Source organism: Caloenas nicobarica, chromosome 12 (genome assembly GCF_036013445.1).
Source record: "Caloenas nicobarica isolate bCalNic1 chromosome 12, bCalNic1.hap1, whole genome shotgun sequence".
Classification (NCBI taxonomy): domain Eukaryota; kingdom Metazoa; phylum Chordata; class Aves; order Columbiformes; family Columbidae; genus Caloenas; species Caloenas nicobarica.
The window spans coordinates 17,388,807-17,408,055 of NC_088256.1; the positions used below are offsets into that span (position 1 = coordinate 17,388,807).

General features: G+C 39.0%; 1 protein-coding gene across 3 annotated transcripts in view; it reads right to left on the reverse strand.

The window, feature by feature from the left end:
- Nucleotides 1-19,249, reverse strand: part of AFF2 (ALF transcription elongation factor 2) — a 333,893-nt gene that overhangs the window by 59,472 nt on the left and 255,172 nt on the right. For all 3 annotated transcript variants that reach the window (XM_065643139.1, XM_065643137.1, XM_065643140.1), the window contains exon 9: nt 15,663-15,700. In XM_065643139.1, coding sequence (XP_065499211.1) covers nt 15,663-15,700 — 38 coding nt within the window. The remainder of the gene's footprint in view (nt 1-15,662; nt 15,701-19,249) is intronic.

Below are 19,249 nucleotides of genomic sequence, written 5' to 3' on the forward strand. Positions count from 1 at the left end.
GGAGTGGAGACAATATTTAGGCCTCTATTCGCCTGTCCGTGGGCAAATTATGGAGAGGAACTGAGAAATTCACTGCATTGGAGAACACAGGACAAAAAGAGTGGGGAATCCTTTACCCTACAACCAAGACTTTTAGAGCACTATTATGTGTTTAAAAAATACATTAAATGGCTCCTTTTAAAAGATAAACTGAAGTACATATGATAAAGTATATGCCCGGAACAATCCTCTACATATATTATTAGGTGCATGGCTTTATACTTGAAATGTGTGGATGGATTTTGGAGTATGTCCATGAGCGACATGATTGTATACGACTGCTGAGTGAAGTCTAGTTGATACCAAACAAATGAAGAAATTCCTCTAGCAATATCTGGAATAAGTGAAGAAAACAGTAGTCAGAGCTGACCAGGGTCAGCTTTTGCTTACACAACAACAATCTTGTACACTCATTTCTAAGTCTAGCCTGATGTCTGATTTCTTTCTCTCTGCTTCCAGTCACTTCAAATTTTTGCTTTATTTTGCATTTCTGTCCCTCAATGGTGTAGGATCTGTGCTACTCTCTTAAATGACGCATAGACTAGAAAGAAATTTGGGATTTTCCTCAACACAATTTTCATGACAAAATAGGAACATATAAAACTGAAGAATTTCTAGTGCTGCAAGAACATTGACAGCGGGCAGTATTTAATGAAATTCATATGTGATGGGTTAGCAAATAGATAATCAGAGCTGCAGAGCCTTTAATTGCTGGTGAGGGACTGAAAAATGTGTTGCGGGGAGCTTCTTTGTGCATTTTTGTGGCTTGCTAAATGAAAGTTACACGTATGTGTAAAAAAGCTGAAAAGTTCATGCCTTCCGGGATCTTCAGACTTGTGTAAGAAATCCTGCAAGATGTGCAGCCATTTCAAGATTTTAGAGGGTTGCTCCACTCTGAGAAGCGATCCATTATAGATCACATAAAGAGCCCAAATCTTCATCAGTATTATATCTCATTTTTATTATAGATTGGGCAAGAAGCACCTGTCAAGACTAAAGCCTAACTGCTGTCACAGTAGCTATACAGTAGACATGGACATTTTAAAATACCATTAACAGTCTGGAAGAGGAAACAGGGGATATGCTTGTTAAATTAGCAAATAACACCCATGTAAGATAGTGTGTAAGTGTTTTGGAGGACGGGTCAGAATACAAAATGATCCTGATGCAGATAAGGTCTGAAGAAACAGGATAAAATTCAGTGTGGACAAGTGCAAGGTAATAGAATTAATCAGAAAAATTCAACAGCAAAAACAGAAGGTAGAGAATGACCAGCGAGGTAGCTTTCTAGAAAAAGATCAGATAGTTATAATGGATCACACACCGAGCACCAGTCAATAGTATCAGGTAGTTGCAGAAAAGGCAACTGTTCTCTTGTGATGAATACAAAGAAGCGTAGCTTGCAAATTATATGGCATAATTCTTCTGCCCTATATGACAGGTATGGCTTAAGCTAAACTACGTGTTAACCCAAGATGGCTGTTGGCAAGATGGGAAATAAAGCTTTACATTTTGCCTCCCTGCTTGTAAAACAAAACCAAGCTCTGTTTCTCAGGTTGTACAGGAAATCTGGCTATGTGGATCAAAGATGGGAACTACTATCTGAAGCAGCAAGGTGCTTCTGGATCTGGTCTATGATATCCACATAGATCCCAAGGAAGATTTCTGCTGAATAGTAATTAGAAAATTTTCTTGTTAGCACCTAATATTTATTTCTTCAGAAATGTTTCTCTCATTGGTAGATACCGGCAAGAGAGTGTTCATTTGCCTTCTTTCATTTAAAAACAAAAAGTCTTAAAAGTATACCTATATACCCTAATGTCCTATAGTTTTGGCATACCTGTATCTAGATATCTAGATCTACCTGTCTGCCTGACTGTCCATCTGTCTGTCTATCTGTCTTCATATAGATCTATATAAATGAGACCTACACATCTGGATACACTGGAGACGGCACCATACAGTTTTTCTGTCACACATCTAAAACCTTCACCTTACTTTTGCATCTCGGTTCATTTATCACCAGCTAAAAATTCATGGTGCATGGAGATTATTTATTTATCTATTCATTTATTTATCACCCCGACAGTTTTTACTGATTTTTAGTATGAAGTACCTTGGGCTGTTTGCAGTCTAAGATGTCTTTGTCCTATGCACACGCGGGTCGTGTACACAACTACAGTGCTGGAGGAGACCCATTTCAGAGCAGTCATTAAGGTACTGCATCCTCTGGGTCAGCTGAAAATAAACTCCAAGTAAAGCCAGCAAGACTTATTCTGTGATTTCCTCCGTGAAATATTTCAACAAGATCTTTAAAGACTCAACAAAACATTCCCAAAGCAAATTAAGCAATGGCATTATCCTTCCCTCTTGACTTCATGCCCTGAAACATCAAATGGAGACATTGCCAGGGTCAGATTCCCAGCTTCGGTGAAGCTATTGGGGAGCAACAGTGACGGCAACTCGTGCCTGTCAGCAGCAGAAGGATGAACAACACTCAACGTCCTGGTTTTGAGAACACCGCTTTACAAAGTAGCATGCTGCCTGTAACAGAAAAAAAGCAATGCGGACTACCAACCTTAATTCACATATAAGAGTCTTTCTTCCTAATGCCTTTGTCTGGATATGCTGGCTGTCTTTCTTATTTTAGGAAATCGTACTCCCAGTTATGCTTCTTAAAATAACCGAAGACAGACAAGCATAAAAAGTTTACCTTTAAGATTAAAAAACTTTATGCAAATACACCGAGAGGAGATTGAACAATCCAAAATATACAATGTTATTTTTCTATGGCTATTTTAGATAAACATGAGCAACACACAGGCTACTTTTCAATGTTGGTATCAATATCAAAAGACTGGAAAATCTTAAAACACTGAAAGACCATCTGTGCATGCTAGCAACTGCCAAATTTGCAACTGTGGTTTCTTCCCTGCTAATTCCGTATTTTTCTGATAGATTAATGGGCAGCGTTTATCCAGAATAAATAAATGTGGAAGGTCCGCCTTCCTCCTTCACGGTGTCTCATCATTTTCCCGATTTCCACCAGACCACTGAGCAGGTTAATGCAAGTAAACCACTGTCTGGATTCAGAAATTCTCACATTTGGTAGAGAAGGAATGCTTGGCATTGCTAGTTTCTTTACAGACTGAAAGTCCTTGAAGTTAAAAAGAAATATATTCAGAGAACTCCAGACTACAAAGAACACAGATAAACTGCAGTTGAAGGATTTTTCTTTCCTTTCCCTGACTTAAATGTAACCCATGTGCAGAAAAGCATAGATATTTTACACATACTACTCCTGCTTCATCATGTGCATTCATCTTATTTCTTCTGAGAGGCATGTCATACACACATATTTAGACTTCTAGCTCGCTAATTTATGCCAGCTAGTGTGAAATTATAGGGCTGAAAATGAAGTTGCAGAATCAAACCTTTATATGTGCTTTGGAGGAAAATTTTCTACTGTATACAGTAAGATTTCCACATTCCACAATTTGCTAATCTTTCCACTTAGTAATTTGCATTCCTGCGTGCACACACGTGCATTCACAAACATACATACCTCACAGGTTTAATAAGAGAACCTGGCTTCAATGAGCTCTCACACTATTCAGATTACATTGATTTCTATAAAATGTATTACTGTAGCTGTGCTACCACATATCTAATAGTGTGTTTAAGCTACAAAAGTCTTAACTACATATATCTAACACATTATCTGCCACCTGGATGATTTCATTGTGTGTTCATGGGGTGCTAATTGCAAATTTGGAATGCAAATAGTACATAATCTTGTTAAACACGTTTCTTTAAGAGTAAGAGAAATGATACACTTTGCTGTGTATCTGTTGTCCCCATTCAGTGTAGCTCCAGGTTTTGCTAAGAGGTATAAGCTGATAAAGCCTGTTGGTGCATTTGCTGACATATCTTATCCTGAATGACAATATCATAGCATATTATATCTAAAAAAACCCAAATTGCTAAGGACTGGGCATCCCATTGGCAAGACACGAGCATGCCACATGCCAAGACAAGCACGCACTCCACGGATTTGTAGGACAAGGCAAAGGATTGCTGCTGCGCCAGCTCTGACAGCGATGTCTGGTGAAGTTCTTTGCTGCTTTCTTAATAACCTCTGTCGTCTCTCCTTCCTTGTAAATGCACATTAGGTTAAAAACAGAGCCTGGAAATTCCTCCAAGTGAAGTATAAATGTGGAGCAGCACAAACTCCCTAATCCTACGAGACAGAGGAGGAAGGTTGAGCAGTGTAGATTCAGCTTCAGCCCAAAAACCTAGCAGATGAGACATTTTGGTTACATTTTCTACTAAGCAGTCTCCCACTACTTAATACACTATTGTTTCTAGTGAGCTAAATCGGCAATAAGATAGTTGAATTAACCTAAAAGTAATTACTATAAAAATCAAGTGAAACATGTAATCTCATTCTCTCCAAGACGCTTTTCTGGAACCTTTTTATTTTTCTAAATACAGGCGAGAGGAGGTATTCCTATTCTTCATCTGTTCCAGATAGCTTTTGAAAGCTTGGACTTTATTGGAAACCCTTCTGTTCTTTCACCATCGCTTGAAACATTCTGTGCTGGATTTATTTCATATTTGCGTAACTTTTGCATATATAAAATGATTGGTTTTGATGCAATTTCTTTATATTTACAACAGCATGATGAGCAATCTCAATCATATATATCCATAAATTCATGAGAATATTAAATAGAAATGTTAATTATTACTTAAGTAATAACTCTGAGATTACTTAAGTGAAAGTTTAATGAGACTTACTGGGACTTCAGAAGATGATGAAGTATTTTCTGAAACAGAGTTGTTTCCTGAAGACCATTTATGGCTTTTACAACCCTGACTGGGTCTAAAGTGACAAGCACCAACCTATAACATTTAAGGAGCTGAAGAAATAATATTTTCACAGCCTTAGAAACACACAGACTGCACCTGCTTGCTCATGCATAGAGTGGCAATGTCATCATTTTGAAGAGAACTGGTTATTCAGTTAAACAAATATATCAAGGGGTAGGAAGAAGAAGTAAAAGATCCAACGATCCAGAAGGCAGTTAAAAAAAAAAATCTGTCAAAAAAGCATGGAAGTCCTCAGTTATAGCTTATCCAAGATTTTATGGAGGGAAAAAAGCTCAACTCCTTTGAGCCAATACTGTTTACGGTTGCTGCAATGAAAATTCTAATTTTGTGCTCTAATGAACACAAAATGATCCATAGTCAACCTTGGTAAAACTTATAATGACTGTGTAATTGAAGTGACTTTGTCACATTACAAAAATATTCCACGAAATTGTAGGAAATTGCCAAGAAATAAAACTATGGGATGAGCAGTCTTGGATATGTGATACAGACAGCCACATCATCTTTGCTGCTTGCTAAATGTCGGGCTGATAAGGCTGTGAGACATTCATCTGCAGTCACTCTCCTTACAGCGTATTAAGACTAACTGTGAATTACAGCAAGTGCTTCATCGTGAAAGCATGACCCAGAATTCACTTTTTAAAAATAGTGCTTGTGCTGTTATGCTATCTAAGCACAATCCATACGCTGGGAGTCGCTACATGGTAAGCTGCCAGGTGAATCTCAATGTACAGGTTGTGCGACACAGGTGGACCTTCCAAGAGTTCCTCCATTCTGGAAGCCTTATGGAGAAGAGGCACCAAAGAGAGAACTGAGATTGCAGCCCATTGGGGAGGATATCGCTTCAAGCACTGGCATGGGTAGAAAATTCTCCAAGATACCAGATTTCTCCTGAATTATCCCTGACAGATCTGGCAGACACTTGACTTGCAGGCTTATGCTCACCATGAGGCACCTTGTGGGCTGTTTACTCTTTGAGTTTCTCCCCTCTACCCTGACCTCCAGGGGGGCCCCTGCCTTCGTGCTCCGGTGGGCAGAGCACGTGGCTCCCTCCATTTGCCTGCACAGACACTTCTCCCCTGCCCAGGGACAGGGGCTGAGTCAATGGAGAGAAGGTAAGTACCAGGAAAGGAGCAGTTCTGCATTAGTGAAACACGTTAATATTTAACAACTGCTGTGCTGCAATACAGAGGGATCAATTAATATCTGAAGCCCAAATTCTCCTCCGATATAATGCCACTTAAGCAGAACTTGGCTTTAAATACCACCGTTTTTTCAGTTTCAAATATGAAACAAATATTTTCTGTTTGCTTAGCACAACGATGACTTCAGCAAGCACCTGGGTTAAGTCCTGTAAAGAATGCTAATGCCATCACAAATGCACTACCAAAGCTTTTTTTCTGAGTATTCCTGAATGATCTGGGGATGGGGCACCTAAGCATCTTTAGGAGAAAGAAATAAATAATCCCTCCCTGTTTTCACTGCGGTAAGAGTTTTTCCGGAGATCAGTATTTCAGAAGCTCTTTCACTTGAAAGACAAATCTGATTCGAGATGAAGTTCCGTTACGAAGAAACTATTACATGTGATGACACTGGTTATTGAAAATTGAAATGAAGTGAGAGGAAGCTAACACCAACTTGTATGAAATTCTGCTGTCTTTGAAAGACACAGGGAACTCAATATATCTCATCATCAAAGTGAAGCCCATTGGGAACTGAACTACAGTTGTATTGCAGAAGGTTGCTACTTGATTGCTAGACCCAAAAGCGCTAAGCCATATGCCACTTACTTCTGTGTCTAACTAGCTTACTGTGATTGATACGGACGGTGGCTCCCCTCTTCACAGTGAAACAATCACAAAGACAACAGAAATTAGGAAACAGAGCGTACAGATTATTTTTTACAATCCTAATTTTTAACCCTATCAATTCCTGGAGTTTAATGTATTTTATTCTTTAATAAATTCACTCCGTTCTTTTTCTTCCCCCAGCAGAACACCAGCTTTTGCACCCACCTTCAATATTTTTTTCCCCTGCTACTGTTTGTGTGTGGCCAGACGAGCCTGATTATAAGGGCTCGGTGTTGGCCTTGAGCGTAAAAATATTTCCTGCTTTCTTTAGAAAGATTTTCTTCCATCGTCCTTGTGCCAATCTCCTTGATTTTTCTTTCTCACTCATCTGTCTCTCTGAATCAGCCTTTTCCCCGCGCTCCTCCAGACTCCTCACGCTCAAAGTCGCTCCAAGGTCAGCGGAGGGCCCTGGTGCGCGGGCGCTCCACGTGTCCCTCCCCCCGGCCGGAGGCAAAACGCGCTCTGTTTACAATATGCTCACTTTCCACTTGACAAGGCCTGGAAGCCGCTACGTATATCTGAACTTTTAGGTCCCACAGTTAGAGCGAGCTCAGCGCTGTCAAGATATGGTCCGCTTCTACAGTTAAAGAGCCAGGAAACCGGCAGGGTCTGATGGATGAGCCGATACTTGCACACACGTTACATCTGTGATGTGAGAGGTACGCGACTCGACGCAGTCTCGACACACAACACAAACCAAACATCGGCTCCGACATCACGAGCACTCCTGCTCCAACTGTGTTAATCTCTTCTTTCATCCATGATCTTTGCAAGTCACATAGCGTTACAGCACTTAAAGGAATATCTGCAGCCTCCCTGCCACTATTAATAAAAATATTTAATGCTCTTGTTAGGAGGCGCAATTTGATTACTGAACTGTTATCCAACAAATCCTGAAAGCAATTCAAAGTAAATTTCCCTAATATGTCTATTTTTCTATCCTGCCAGAAGGGTTGCTAATGAATTTGCTGCTTGAATGCACAGACAGATTGGGAACTATAACTGTGCTGGCCTGGGCAACATGGCACTGGCACCAAAAACCTATTTGTACCCATGCAAAGTTCTCTCTAGAGTATGTCTCTCATCCAGAGGTGATTTTCCAATAAAATCAGGCTCGATTATTGCAAGCGCAGGAGCAACCCCTGAGGGAGTATATCAGGCAATTCAATACTAGGAAATGTTGTACGAGGCAAAATTAACCTTGTAGCAGTGTTATTTCCTGAAACATTATCTAGCTTTTGCCTTTCTTTCGTATTCATCGATCCTAAATGACTGGATTTTTTTCTCTGCTTCTCTCAGTACAAGATCATTATTTTTTTGTACTTGTATTTAAAAAAAATAAACGCTTGAAAGACACCTGATTTTCTTTTATTTCACTTACTGCCAAAGTAAAGGACTGTTTGCTCTACGGTAGGCACTTTTTTTTGGATATCTAAAAGGTGATAGCAAGGAAGCCCACCTTTTTTCCGCCCTATTTCCATGACCCTGCAAGGCAGAGGAAACCTACCTGATATGGCTGTGAGGCCACAACCCAGAAAGAGCAAGGAAACTTTCATTTCTCCTCTCACACCAAGGTAAAAATAGGAGAAATGCCAGTTTTGCAATCCAAAAGAGAGCAGGCATAGGCCTACAGATTTCAAAGATACTGTTGACAGCCTCAGTAGACCTCAGTAGACCCACATACCCGGCTCTCCAAGGCAGGGATTTTCATCTGGACAGTGTCTAGCACATGCTAAAACCTAAATAAACTATATAGTCATATATGTAAACTAACACTACTTACAGTTTTGCTCAGGTTATTTATCCTCCAGCAGCACAAAAAGAGTATAACAGTGAAATTCAGGGCTCTGAGACCTGATGGCTGGTTCCGATGCTGGCTTCATCCAGCTATACTGAAACCAGCAGAACATGTACTCCTGTTTATACCAGCATGAGGCCCTTTCTTCAGTTTTGCCAGCATTTGATGCTTGGTTGTAATATCTTAATTGCTCAGAAACACATTTATAAAGCATTAATTGAAAAAAGATCACAGGTAGTTAGAAAACAGCTGTTACTTAATACAATGCCCAGAGCAAACACTTAGAATAATTGTTTGAATAAATACTAAGTGTCTTAAAATTAAAAATAATAACAATAACCAGAAAGGCAAAGACGAAATCTAAAATAATCAAAATGACAGCATGACTAAAGAGAGAAGAATGGGCACTCCTTTGATCAACAGCATGTACATGCTAAAACCGAAAAAAAAATATCGACCTTAACTGACTGTTTTTTCTGTCAAAAGAAAAAATCGGGAAAAAAAAAAAAGGTTTTGTTCGGCTCAAGCTTTCACTTTTTCACAGCTTTTAAAAATTGACCCAAATTTGATCTTGACAAGCTGTATCACAATGAAGGTGTAAAAATGTGGTTTTGAAAAATCACATAAGTGACCCCGTTAAAATGAAAACACTCATTTTTGTCCAGGTGCAAGGCTCCTGGCAAATTTTACACAAATGCATGATTAGCTTGGGTCAACTGGCATAGACATGTCTTTGTAAATAAAAATACACAGAGGAGAAGGTTTCTCGAGCTGTCTGAAGTTCTGTGATGGCTTCTGAGCAACACACCTGGCTTGGTAGCCGCGGGCGCCTCGTGGCTGGGTACAGCCGGCGGTGCTCGGTATTGACGGTGCGTGCTCAGATTTGTAAGATATTAGATGAATGAGCTCTCAGAGTCTGTTCATCTCATTGTCTTGTAAGCAAACACTGTGCACTACACAGGACGTGTGGTAATTTAACCATCTACTATAAATTATACAATCAAGTCGGAAGCATTTCACTATAAAAATGTATTGTGCCCATTTGAAAAATGGGCCTTCTCTCTAGGTACCTGTTGTGGTGGTAGCTGAAAACCTTAATAAAGCACAAACTATTCTATATTTCAGGACTTAGCCAATGTGACTCATTTGTACAGTTTTAAGTCCAAACAAACTGCTAGTCAACTAAATTATAACTGATTACCACAGGCTACACACTTTTAATACATTATGCGGTTGGAACAGGACTGATTTACTGTTTTGGGCTCTGCCAGTAGTTATCATGCATCATTTTCCTAGAAATAAAAATAGCCCTACTGTGGTTATCCTTTGGACTGATAAAAATATATCTAAGAAGATGTGTCAGATGAAAAAATTCAGAAAATAAATGTAAAATATTAAGTAGAGTTATTATTTTATGTCTAAAGTACTACATCTTCCAGCTGCCGTGATGACTTTGGAATAAAGCAAAAGGTACTGCAAAAAGGAAAAAAGATCTAAAGGAGCAATTGAGCTCTGATAAAACCACATGGGGATAGCTGAATTGTCAGAGCTTTGCAAGAGTCAAAATTTACATAAAAATCAGTATTTAAGGATTAACGCGATATCATCAAAAAGGATTTAATGTGTGCGTTTCTTTGCAAACAGTTTAAAAGCAGCAGTTCTATAATCCATTTCCAACACTAACCTTTAACTTGTAAGAGTAAAATAATCCTTTGCAACATTTCTAGAGTTCACATTCTGCTGAGGAAACATAGTCCCCCTGAATAAAAATCACTGGAAACCAACAGTAGCACATGGGGATTGGTTTTCATAGGGATATGCCAGGTGCCGACCCTGTCACGAGTATTGCGTGTCTGTACAGACTCTACCATGTGGTCTAACATGCAGAATATGTGGCGTTTGGGGTTTTTGAGAATTTTTGGAGGGACTTTATTGCTGGTGCAATAAACTGATTCCATTGAAGGAACTCTGCACCTGTGTAGATGCCTAAGTGGACAGACCAGGAGGATCAGGGGCTAAAGAACAGTGTCTATAATTGACTGTAAGCAGGCTTTTTCCCAGATTTCTGCTGGGGATTTGAGTGCTTTCACATGCTAGACTTAAAGTATTAAAACATAAATATGAATGGATTTCTTTGAGAAATGAGTACGGGCAGGCAGTTTAGGCACTGCGTTGTAATGGATTTTTAGAACTAATTGAATTGGTGCTGGCTGATTTAGTAGTCGGCCAGAAATAGTCTGACGAGAAACAATGGGAGGGAAGGTTTAGAAGCAGAGACTAACAGGGGCGGTGTGGAAATTTCTTGGGAGTTTTACTGAGAAAGAGAGCTATAGCAAGTTTGGCCTTTTTGTTCCTTTAAAAGTGGTTTAAGTCCTTTAGTAAATGTCCTTTAGGTACACATACACAAATGTCCATAGGTACCTATGGTCCATAGGTGTCTACGTATGCATGTATGTACATATATACACAAATATCTATATGTATATATGGCCATCCTCCCATTCAATATCCATGAAAGGAAGGTTTTTCCAACGTAGAGGTGACAAGCTTCTTTTCTTCTTTTATTAAATACAGGACACGAGATACCCTGCAGTGGAAGAGCTGAGCACGCGTACCAACAGCACACCGCCCCGTTTGTACCTCCGTTGGTTACAAGTGCCTGATTTGATGGGTTAAAAACAAACCAACCTCCAGACCTAGCCCACTGGCCTGCACTTTTGCCAACAGGAGCAAAGATCTGTTGACGGTTACTGCTATTACAGCACACATTAGCTGACCCTCAGAGTCTGACCTGCTTGCCCTCCCGCTTAGTGAGTCAATAAGAAAATCCTCTGGCTCTGCATGACTTGCTTAGACCCCAGACCTTCCATGCAGAATAAAAGAGGGAAAAACAAGGTGCCACTCCAGCTGGTAAAGCAAAGATATTTTTTTAAAGTGCAGACAGTAGAAACAGTCACTTCTATTCCATGTATAATCAAGGATGAAAAGGCCATGAAAAATACCACTGCGCTTTGCAAATGAGAGGTCAATTGAAATGTCAAAATATCAAATGTTAATGGATTGCATTTACAATGATGGTTGGGACAGAAAACCATACCAAGTCAAGTCAGATGCCCTTCCGAGGAGAAGATGAGTTTTATGGCAAGAAAACACAACAAACACAAGAAGTCTTTCTGGTTAACAAATTTGTGGCTGATAGAAAATAAATGTATTTTGAAAATATAGCAGTGGGACTTTAACACAAGCTATAATCCCAAAACATGTATCTGGAAGTCATTAAATCTATAACAAATTTAAGTATATGCAGGTGTTTGGGGAAAATGCCATTGCTTTCTATTGAAGGCTTTTTTAAGGAACTATAAAAGAAGAAAGTATGAAGGACACTCACATAAAGCAATGTTTTCTTCCCTGAAGCAAGAAGTCAATTCAAATATTCTCACAGTTCTACGGCAGTCCATGGACTACATGAACCAGTCTTAAAGACATTAATTTTCCATTTTAAAAACCTAATTTCTCCTACAAAACTTTTGTATTCCATAGTGTTGGATGACATCAGGATCTGAGGTGGTCCTGTCACTTAACCCACTGCTAAAAGACAAGTGATGCGGTCCAAGTCAACATGAGCATGATTCCTCTAGGCTTTATGCTGATGTGGGCTCCCATTACCTACCAAGTCTGGAAAAAAACTGGGAGGAGTGATCATCAGTTGGGTTTCAGAACAAAGCTGCTATTGAATTTTAACAATGTCGCCGTCCTCTCTATCTTCCAACAAATCACAGGGTATATAGAATTTTATTTCCTGTGGATGTGTCCTAGTTCAAAACCATTTCTCATGTAACAGCTCTTTAGAAATCATAAACTGTCCACAGGGTAAACTTGTTTAAGTCATGTTACCTCTTTCAGACTCAGGGGTAAGAACAGCATGAGAAGGACCAGCAATTAAGTAGGAAAGTATCTAGGACTTTTATCCAGGAAATCTCTTTTCTACTACAGACTCTCAATGTAAATTAGGATAAAACCAGTGGGAGAAAGCAAGCGCTCCTTATATGACAAGGGCAGAAGAGGATAAATAAGTTAAATGTAACGGATTCTGCACCTTGGTGCCACATACAGACAGCAAAGGGTCTTATGTTTTTGGAAAAGTAACTGCACTATTTCCGCCCCCCCAAAAAACCCCCACAATTCTGCAGACACAGAGACTTCTTAGCTACTTTCTGTGTGCTTATTTATAGTAATATCACGTCAGATGATGCTACTAACACATAAAGATGAGTTCCTATGGATATGTTGCGTGTTGCAGTGCCACGAGCAACATGGAATTGAGACCAAGTCTGAAGGAGCCAAAAGCCACCACCATCTATCTTGGCCATCAGGAAGTTCAGACCAGTTAGTCTAAGCACCTATAGACACTTGGACACCAAGAAACCTGCTGTTTGGCTGCCTTACTGAGCTGCGGTAAGGAAATGTCCTTGTTTGTTTGTTTGTTTGTTTTTTCTCTCCATCAGTGCTGGAGAGATTCAATAGAACAAAAAAGAACAGTAAACTTCCTCCCAAACATTAAACCAGCAACATTAATAAACTCAGCAATGAAAAGTAAACAGACCATTTCTACAGAAATCTTTGTCATGCTCCTAAACTAATATGTTAAAGAGTGGCACTATTAGGCCCTGTACAAGGACTCTCTAGAACCACAGTCTTTAAAAATGAGTGATTTCTGATTCTAGTTTTGGAACACAACAACTGTATCAGCACAGCATAAAAGCAAGGAAATTTTTTTATGCTAATGACAGCCATGAATATTTTATATATATATTTGTATATGTAAAAAAATAGATATATTGTAACAGATGACAACTACAGTTAGATTCAACTCAACTTATTAGTGCATGGCTTTTAGCCAAAAGCAATTCACATTTGCAGAAGTGTACTATCACATATGTCTTAATAACAGAAATGTGTTTTTAAAAACCTACGTGATAAGTCACATATGGTAGAAGGAATCAGTACAGCTTTCAGCCCTTATGACAATGGAAGCTACTAACTTTATTTCGCATAGCTGAAGAACACTAAAATTCAAATGAAATTCTCTGACATTTGAGAAGTACAAAAGCAACAACTAAAAGCAAGACAAGCCTGAGATGTACTAAGTGTGGCTGTGATGCTTATATAAACACAATCCATATCTACTGCTGCTATCTTAAAGACACTATTCTTACTTTTGTCCTGAGAGGTAATATTTTAGCATACAATCATAATTGTATACAGGTACCTTAAATAGTTACATGTCACTGAATAATACTAGGCAGATTTTTCAGCTGTTTTGTTATGAAGAGTGTAATTAATATGTATAATGGATTCCCTACAGTACTAACTGAAGTTGCCACCATGAACATAATCAAAGAGAAGTTAAACAGCCAGTTGGGGGAAATATGACAGGGTGAAATATGCACATGTAGGTGGAAAGAGCGAGACTGTCCATCTGGCCTTCTTCCATTGCAAAATGTTGCCCTTACTCAAGTCCCATAAAGGAATCACTTATCCTAAATCACTCTTCCCCCCACCTCCCACATCTTTCTGGTGGATTAATTGGGCATCAGTGTCACATACACACAGTTTAATGACTGCAAGGCTCAATATCCCTGTAATATGTGGGAAAACTCAATTCAGCTGAAACATTCCTGAGAATTTGATTATAAATATATATATATATTTTTAAGTGAATGAACCACAAATGATTTTTTTGGCGTTGTTCCCCAGGAGTCTCATCACCTTGAAACTCCTTGATCCTCTAGAATGTGAGGTGAAAACACAGCGCATTTCATGCTCTCTTTAAGCAATCGCCAGCTAACAAGGATTTTAATTCAACTTGCACTGAATTTGAACTAGCTCTGTAGGCAAGAAATGTCCCTTGTCTTATTAGAAGTTTCGTGTGCTACCAGGTCCCTGTTGGATCCTCCTTCTAATTTTTATCAGATTGAATGAAACATAAAGAGAGAGTGGTTTATGACTAACTTGCATCTTGCCTAATCACTCCAAGTCTTCGTACACATTTTGCGTTCACTGTATAAGGTGTAAATGACTATACACAATGGAAGCCAAGTGAGAAGTAGAGCTATATTCTTTTGTTATGTGTGTTAAAATAGAGTGATTTGTGAGTCCTGTCAGTGCATGTTCTTACAAATATAAAACCACTCCAGTCCAAAAGCCAGCATGATCAGCAAAGTACTAGGAAAAGAAGAATGTTTCCTCTGTCTGTAATGGGAATATACTGTTACTGGGACTTAGTTAAACTGCAATGATCACCTACTGAAGCTAAAAATACGTGTTTTATTGGTAGATAAGCACCCATTAAGACTGGAGTATTCATTATTTAAACAGAATCGCCGATCGCTGGTAGCTTTAACTGAAAATGCCTTTTCTCATAGAGCCAGGACATCTATATAGCAACTTTCTTAATTCAATGATATATGGTTGAGTGTTGCTGCTAGTGCCCTAGAATTTAAGAACTTGTCATAAAATGTCTTGGAAATTGCTCCCTGGTAGCTTGCTCATCCTTCACAGAGCCCTACTGTAAAGAGCAGAAACATACGTGTGTATATGTGTGAGAGAGATGCACACACAGAGTGAGAAAGAGCTCTTAATCAACGGGATGGCAAAGCCTTGATACATAGGTGCAAAATATTTCCATATGTCTAGAAATCATTTGGCACATTCCTAGTTCTTTACCCCCTGTCAGACCTTCTCAGGGATTGCAATTAAAAATCACAATCTTTTTAGCATGTACAAACCTCCCCAAGGCTAGGAGCACTTTGTATGTAGTATGATTGTGATATTATTTGGCAGTTATTCATAGACAACACATTAATTTATGGAAACTGGATGAAACTCGGGGAGTGCAATCATTAGGGACACATGAGAAATCGAAAGCTTTCCTCAATGATATTGACCTTTTGATAGCTATGATTGGGGCAACTTGAATTCTATTATCTCTTTCATCGCTCCTCTTACTGCCCTAGTCCTTTTAGTGATTGCATACAACTTCATTAAACTTGTATTTTCAAACGGATATAAAACCAACTTACTTCACAGGAATGTTTCTCAATTTTGTCTTTTCAGCAGCCTGTAAACAGAAGAAGGGTGGGGGAAAACAAACAGTTAAGCGACACGCCAAAGCACAACCAAGCCATGAGCAAACATCAACCCATGGATGCTCTTCAGACGTGCACGCCCAAGCGGCCCTGACCGAGGCATGGGGGTGCAGGAACCAGACCCTTTCAGAGGGATAGTGCTACAGATTTTAAATACTTCTGCCCCGGCTTGTGCTATCAGTGTGGTTTGTTTGTTCATAATGGCCACGAGTATTTAGGAACCGCTCATTCAGGGCGATTACTTCATTTCCCGCTCTGAGGTCTGTCCCCTTTGTCACAAGCTATCTGTCCATATCTGGAACAACAGGGGAAAATAAAGGGAAGAATGGACTCCGTTTCCCAAACAGTTTTTATTTGCCAACAACAGAAAAGGGCAAAGGATGACCAAATGTTCAGATCAATTTCCTCTTGTGAAACCTTTGAGAAAACACACTCCAAATCATCTGAATGAGTAAATCTTTGGGCCTCTCGGCCTGCACCACCTCAGACATGGAGCCTGGTTCCAGTTTATTGCTGAACCCATTGATCTGTGTACAGTCCATTTATCATTCATGAAAAGAGCCAGTGATCTTCACAGTATATTAGAAGAAACAACTCAGATCATCTGTCAACGGCCCTCTTATTTCTGTTTCCCTCTCCACGGGGATTTCATCTCCTTCGATTCTTCTCGAATTAAAATGTTGCTAAGCAACACAGCTGGGGGCACCGATGGCAGAGCCGCGCCAGTCTATCACACGGCTTAAGCTGCTCGAGATTTTACCGGAGATTTTTTTTTAAATGCTTCTGTGGCATAATTATGTAATCTGAACCAACCTTGCATCCCCCTTCTGATTTTTTTCAGAATAGGTAAATAACATTTTAATGCAAGAGGGCTTGAAATATCACATTCAGATAAACCAGTGCTGTCGTATCATTTCAGAGAATTCCTCCTCACATTTGCAGAACAGACTAATAGATTTAAGTGTGGAATGCGGTTAGATGGTTAGTGAGATTACAAGCACGGATAGCAGCGAAAGGCAGAATTACGACAACTGATCCATAAACGTATTATAGTAAGGAAAGTTTTAGTGCTTAATTACCTTCAGAGATACTTTTATAAAGCCTACCAAACCTGAAGACAAGGGTACTGGTGAGGCACTCGAATCTCTGCTACGCTTAGGGATAGGAATAAAATGGTTCCCACATAGAAACTGCCAATATTAGTGGTCCTGAAAAATGCTCACATAAGCGCTTGAGGAATTGAATCCTTTACGAAAACTGACTAATTTTTGAAACTTCTGGGACCTGCACAACTGGGTTCCAAATTTTGCCAGAATGAGTTTTCCTTTGGGCTCCGCCATGGCGAGAGTTTTTCAAAATACCTGCCGTTTTGGCACTTTTGCCTCCAATCATAGCCAAGATAAAATCTGTGTTTAAAACCCTGGAAAAAAACTAATTATGAGTTTAAAATGTGGGAGAATTAGAGCTGAGATGGGGCAACAGCTGGCTCCCAGCGTGCGAAGAAAAATGTGTTTGTTACATTTGGATTATGCTTTCCATCTAAAGAATCAATCAATGTATGCATGATAGGAAACAACTATATTAATTGTACAGTAGGGCTGCTAAATAAGACACTTAAACCTCACAAAATGCTAAACTTAAGATTGCGCAAGTAAGTGTTACAAACCCAAACCTAATTATGCCCTCTCAAACAAGCCTATGATGAAATGAGGTCTCTGCCTCATTAGCTAGATAATGTGAGTTGTGCCTCTTTCCCAAATCTCCCTTTTTCAGCTGCCACGTGCAAATGCAGTCAGAAGCATGTTATTAAGAAATCTTTCTGAGTAATAAACTACATGTAACAACACACAAATGCTTAATTTAAAGCAGATTAAAATGCCATCAAAAATGGCATTTCAGTTTCCCAAGCCTCCCACTAAATGCCAAGTTTCACTCCCATCCTGCAGGGAACTAAAATTTTTTTCAAAGCTCATAAACAGCCTTCCACATTGGCAGAAGTTGTTTTGTTGTTGTTGTTGTTTTGTTTTGTTGTTGTTGTGGTGGTTTTGTTTGTTTCTTTTTTTACTGTACAGTGACATTTTGCTTGACCTGTCAATATGCTAAATAGCTGGACTACAACAATTGTGGGCTCAAGCATGTGAAACTTGCATCTAGATCAGTTTTTGTTCCCCTGAATTATTCGAAAATCAGTACACAAAAACTGACATCAAAATATAGATAAAGAAAAGAAAACTTAAAAGTGAAGAGTGTCTAGCATCACAAGTTAATAATAATAATGCAGTTGATTCTAATACAAAGTAAAGCAGAAGATCTTCTGGAAAGCATGTCCATGGTGATGTGAGCTAAACTGTTTGCATGAAAGGTTAAAGAAGATGAAGATTTAAAGAAGATGAAGATATTTCAAGGAGTGAGAACTGGCAACGTCAACATCATTGAATATTAAAGAGCAGAATCTAAATTGGATGTTTGATTTTTGACTGCTCAGCTATGTTGATGGCAACTGTTTACCCTGAAAGAAATGTGGCACCTTTAGGAACAAAGAATTATAGATATATTTTATTTTCTTGGACCATGAACATTCTAGTGTATATTTTTCCTTAGATTTTTACACGGAGAATTTCCACGTTTTTTTCTCTTTGTTACTGGGATAAGGTACTTTTCCTAACTCTGCAGAAGAGACACATGCTGGAGGGACAGTGTCCTTCACACACATGCTTAGTCATATAGAGTTTTAAACAAATGTTGCAAATGCTCAGGTTAATCTGTTGGACCTTGAAGCATTACAAATGATTCTGTTTGCCTCTGAGTGGGACCATGGTGATGTTAAACACAGCACGGAATACATGGCAGGGATTCTGTGTGAGAAAAAAGTGCAGGGTCTGACCTCCTGATTTTATTTGTCTTGTAGGTGTGGCTCATTCATTTTTCAAAGCGTATTTGTTGCGCTCTCATAAGCATGCCCAGTGGCAGAAGATAAAGAAAGGCAAAATCAAAGTGGCACTGAGTAATTCTACACATTAAGCTTTGATGCAGAAACATATTGTTTGAAAATATTTGGTGTGCAGCAGGTCTGTCAATTACAGCTAATTATTTTTCTCTGATCAGGAAGAATGCAATCTTGTTTTAGGCAGGTTTCTTTGAAATGCAAGTCTTTTATATAACTTCATTATAGGAAAATACTTCTTCCAAATTACTTTTTTTTTTTCTGGGCTGCGTAGCTATTGACTCAAATTGTCTGTGTTGAGTAGTTCTCTCTGCTTTGATAATTAACTTTTGATCATTACTGAATTTAGCAGCTCTAGTCAGATGTGTTCATAGCCATTCTCCTCAACTATTTCAGTGTTCATCGCCTTTAATCTTTGAACAAAATGATCTCATTGAGTCTCCATCAGCCTTGCTACTCCGTTAATAATTCCTGTTTCTCATCTTCATGACTGAGTTTGATTTGTTTTAGACTTGATGAGAGCTTTTGATTATTAATTTAAGATATTTCAAAGACAAACATGTTTTAAGAGTTATTT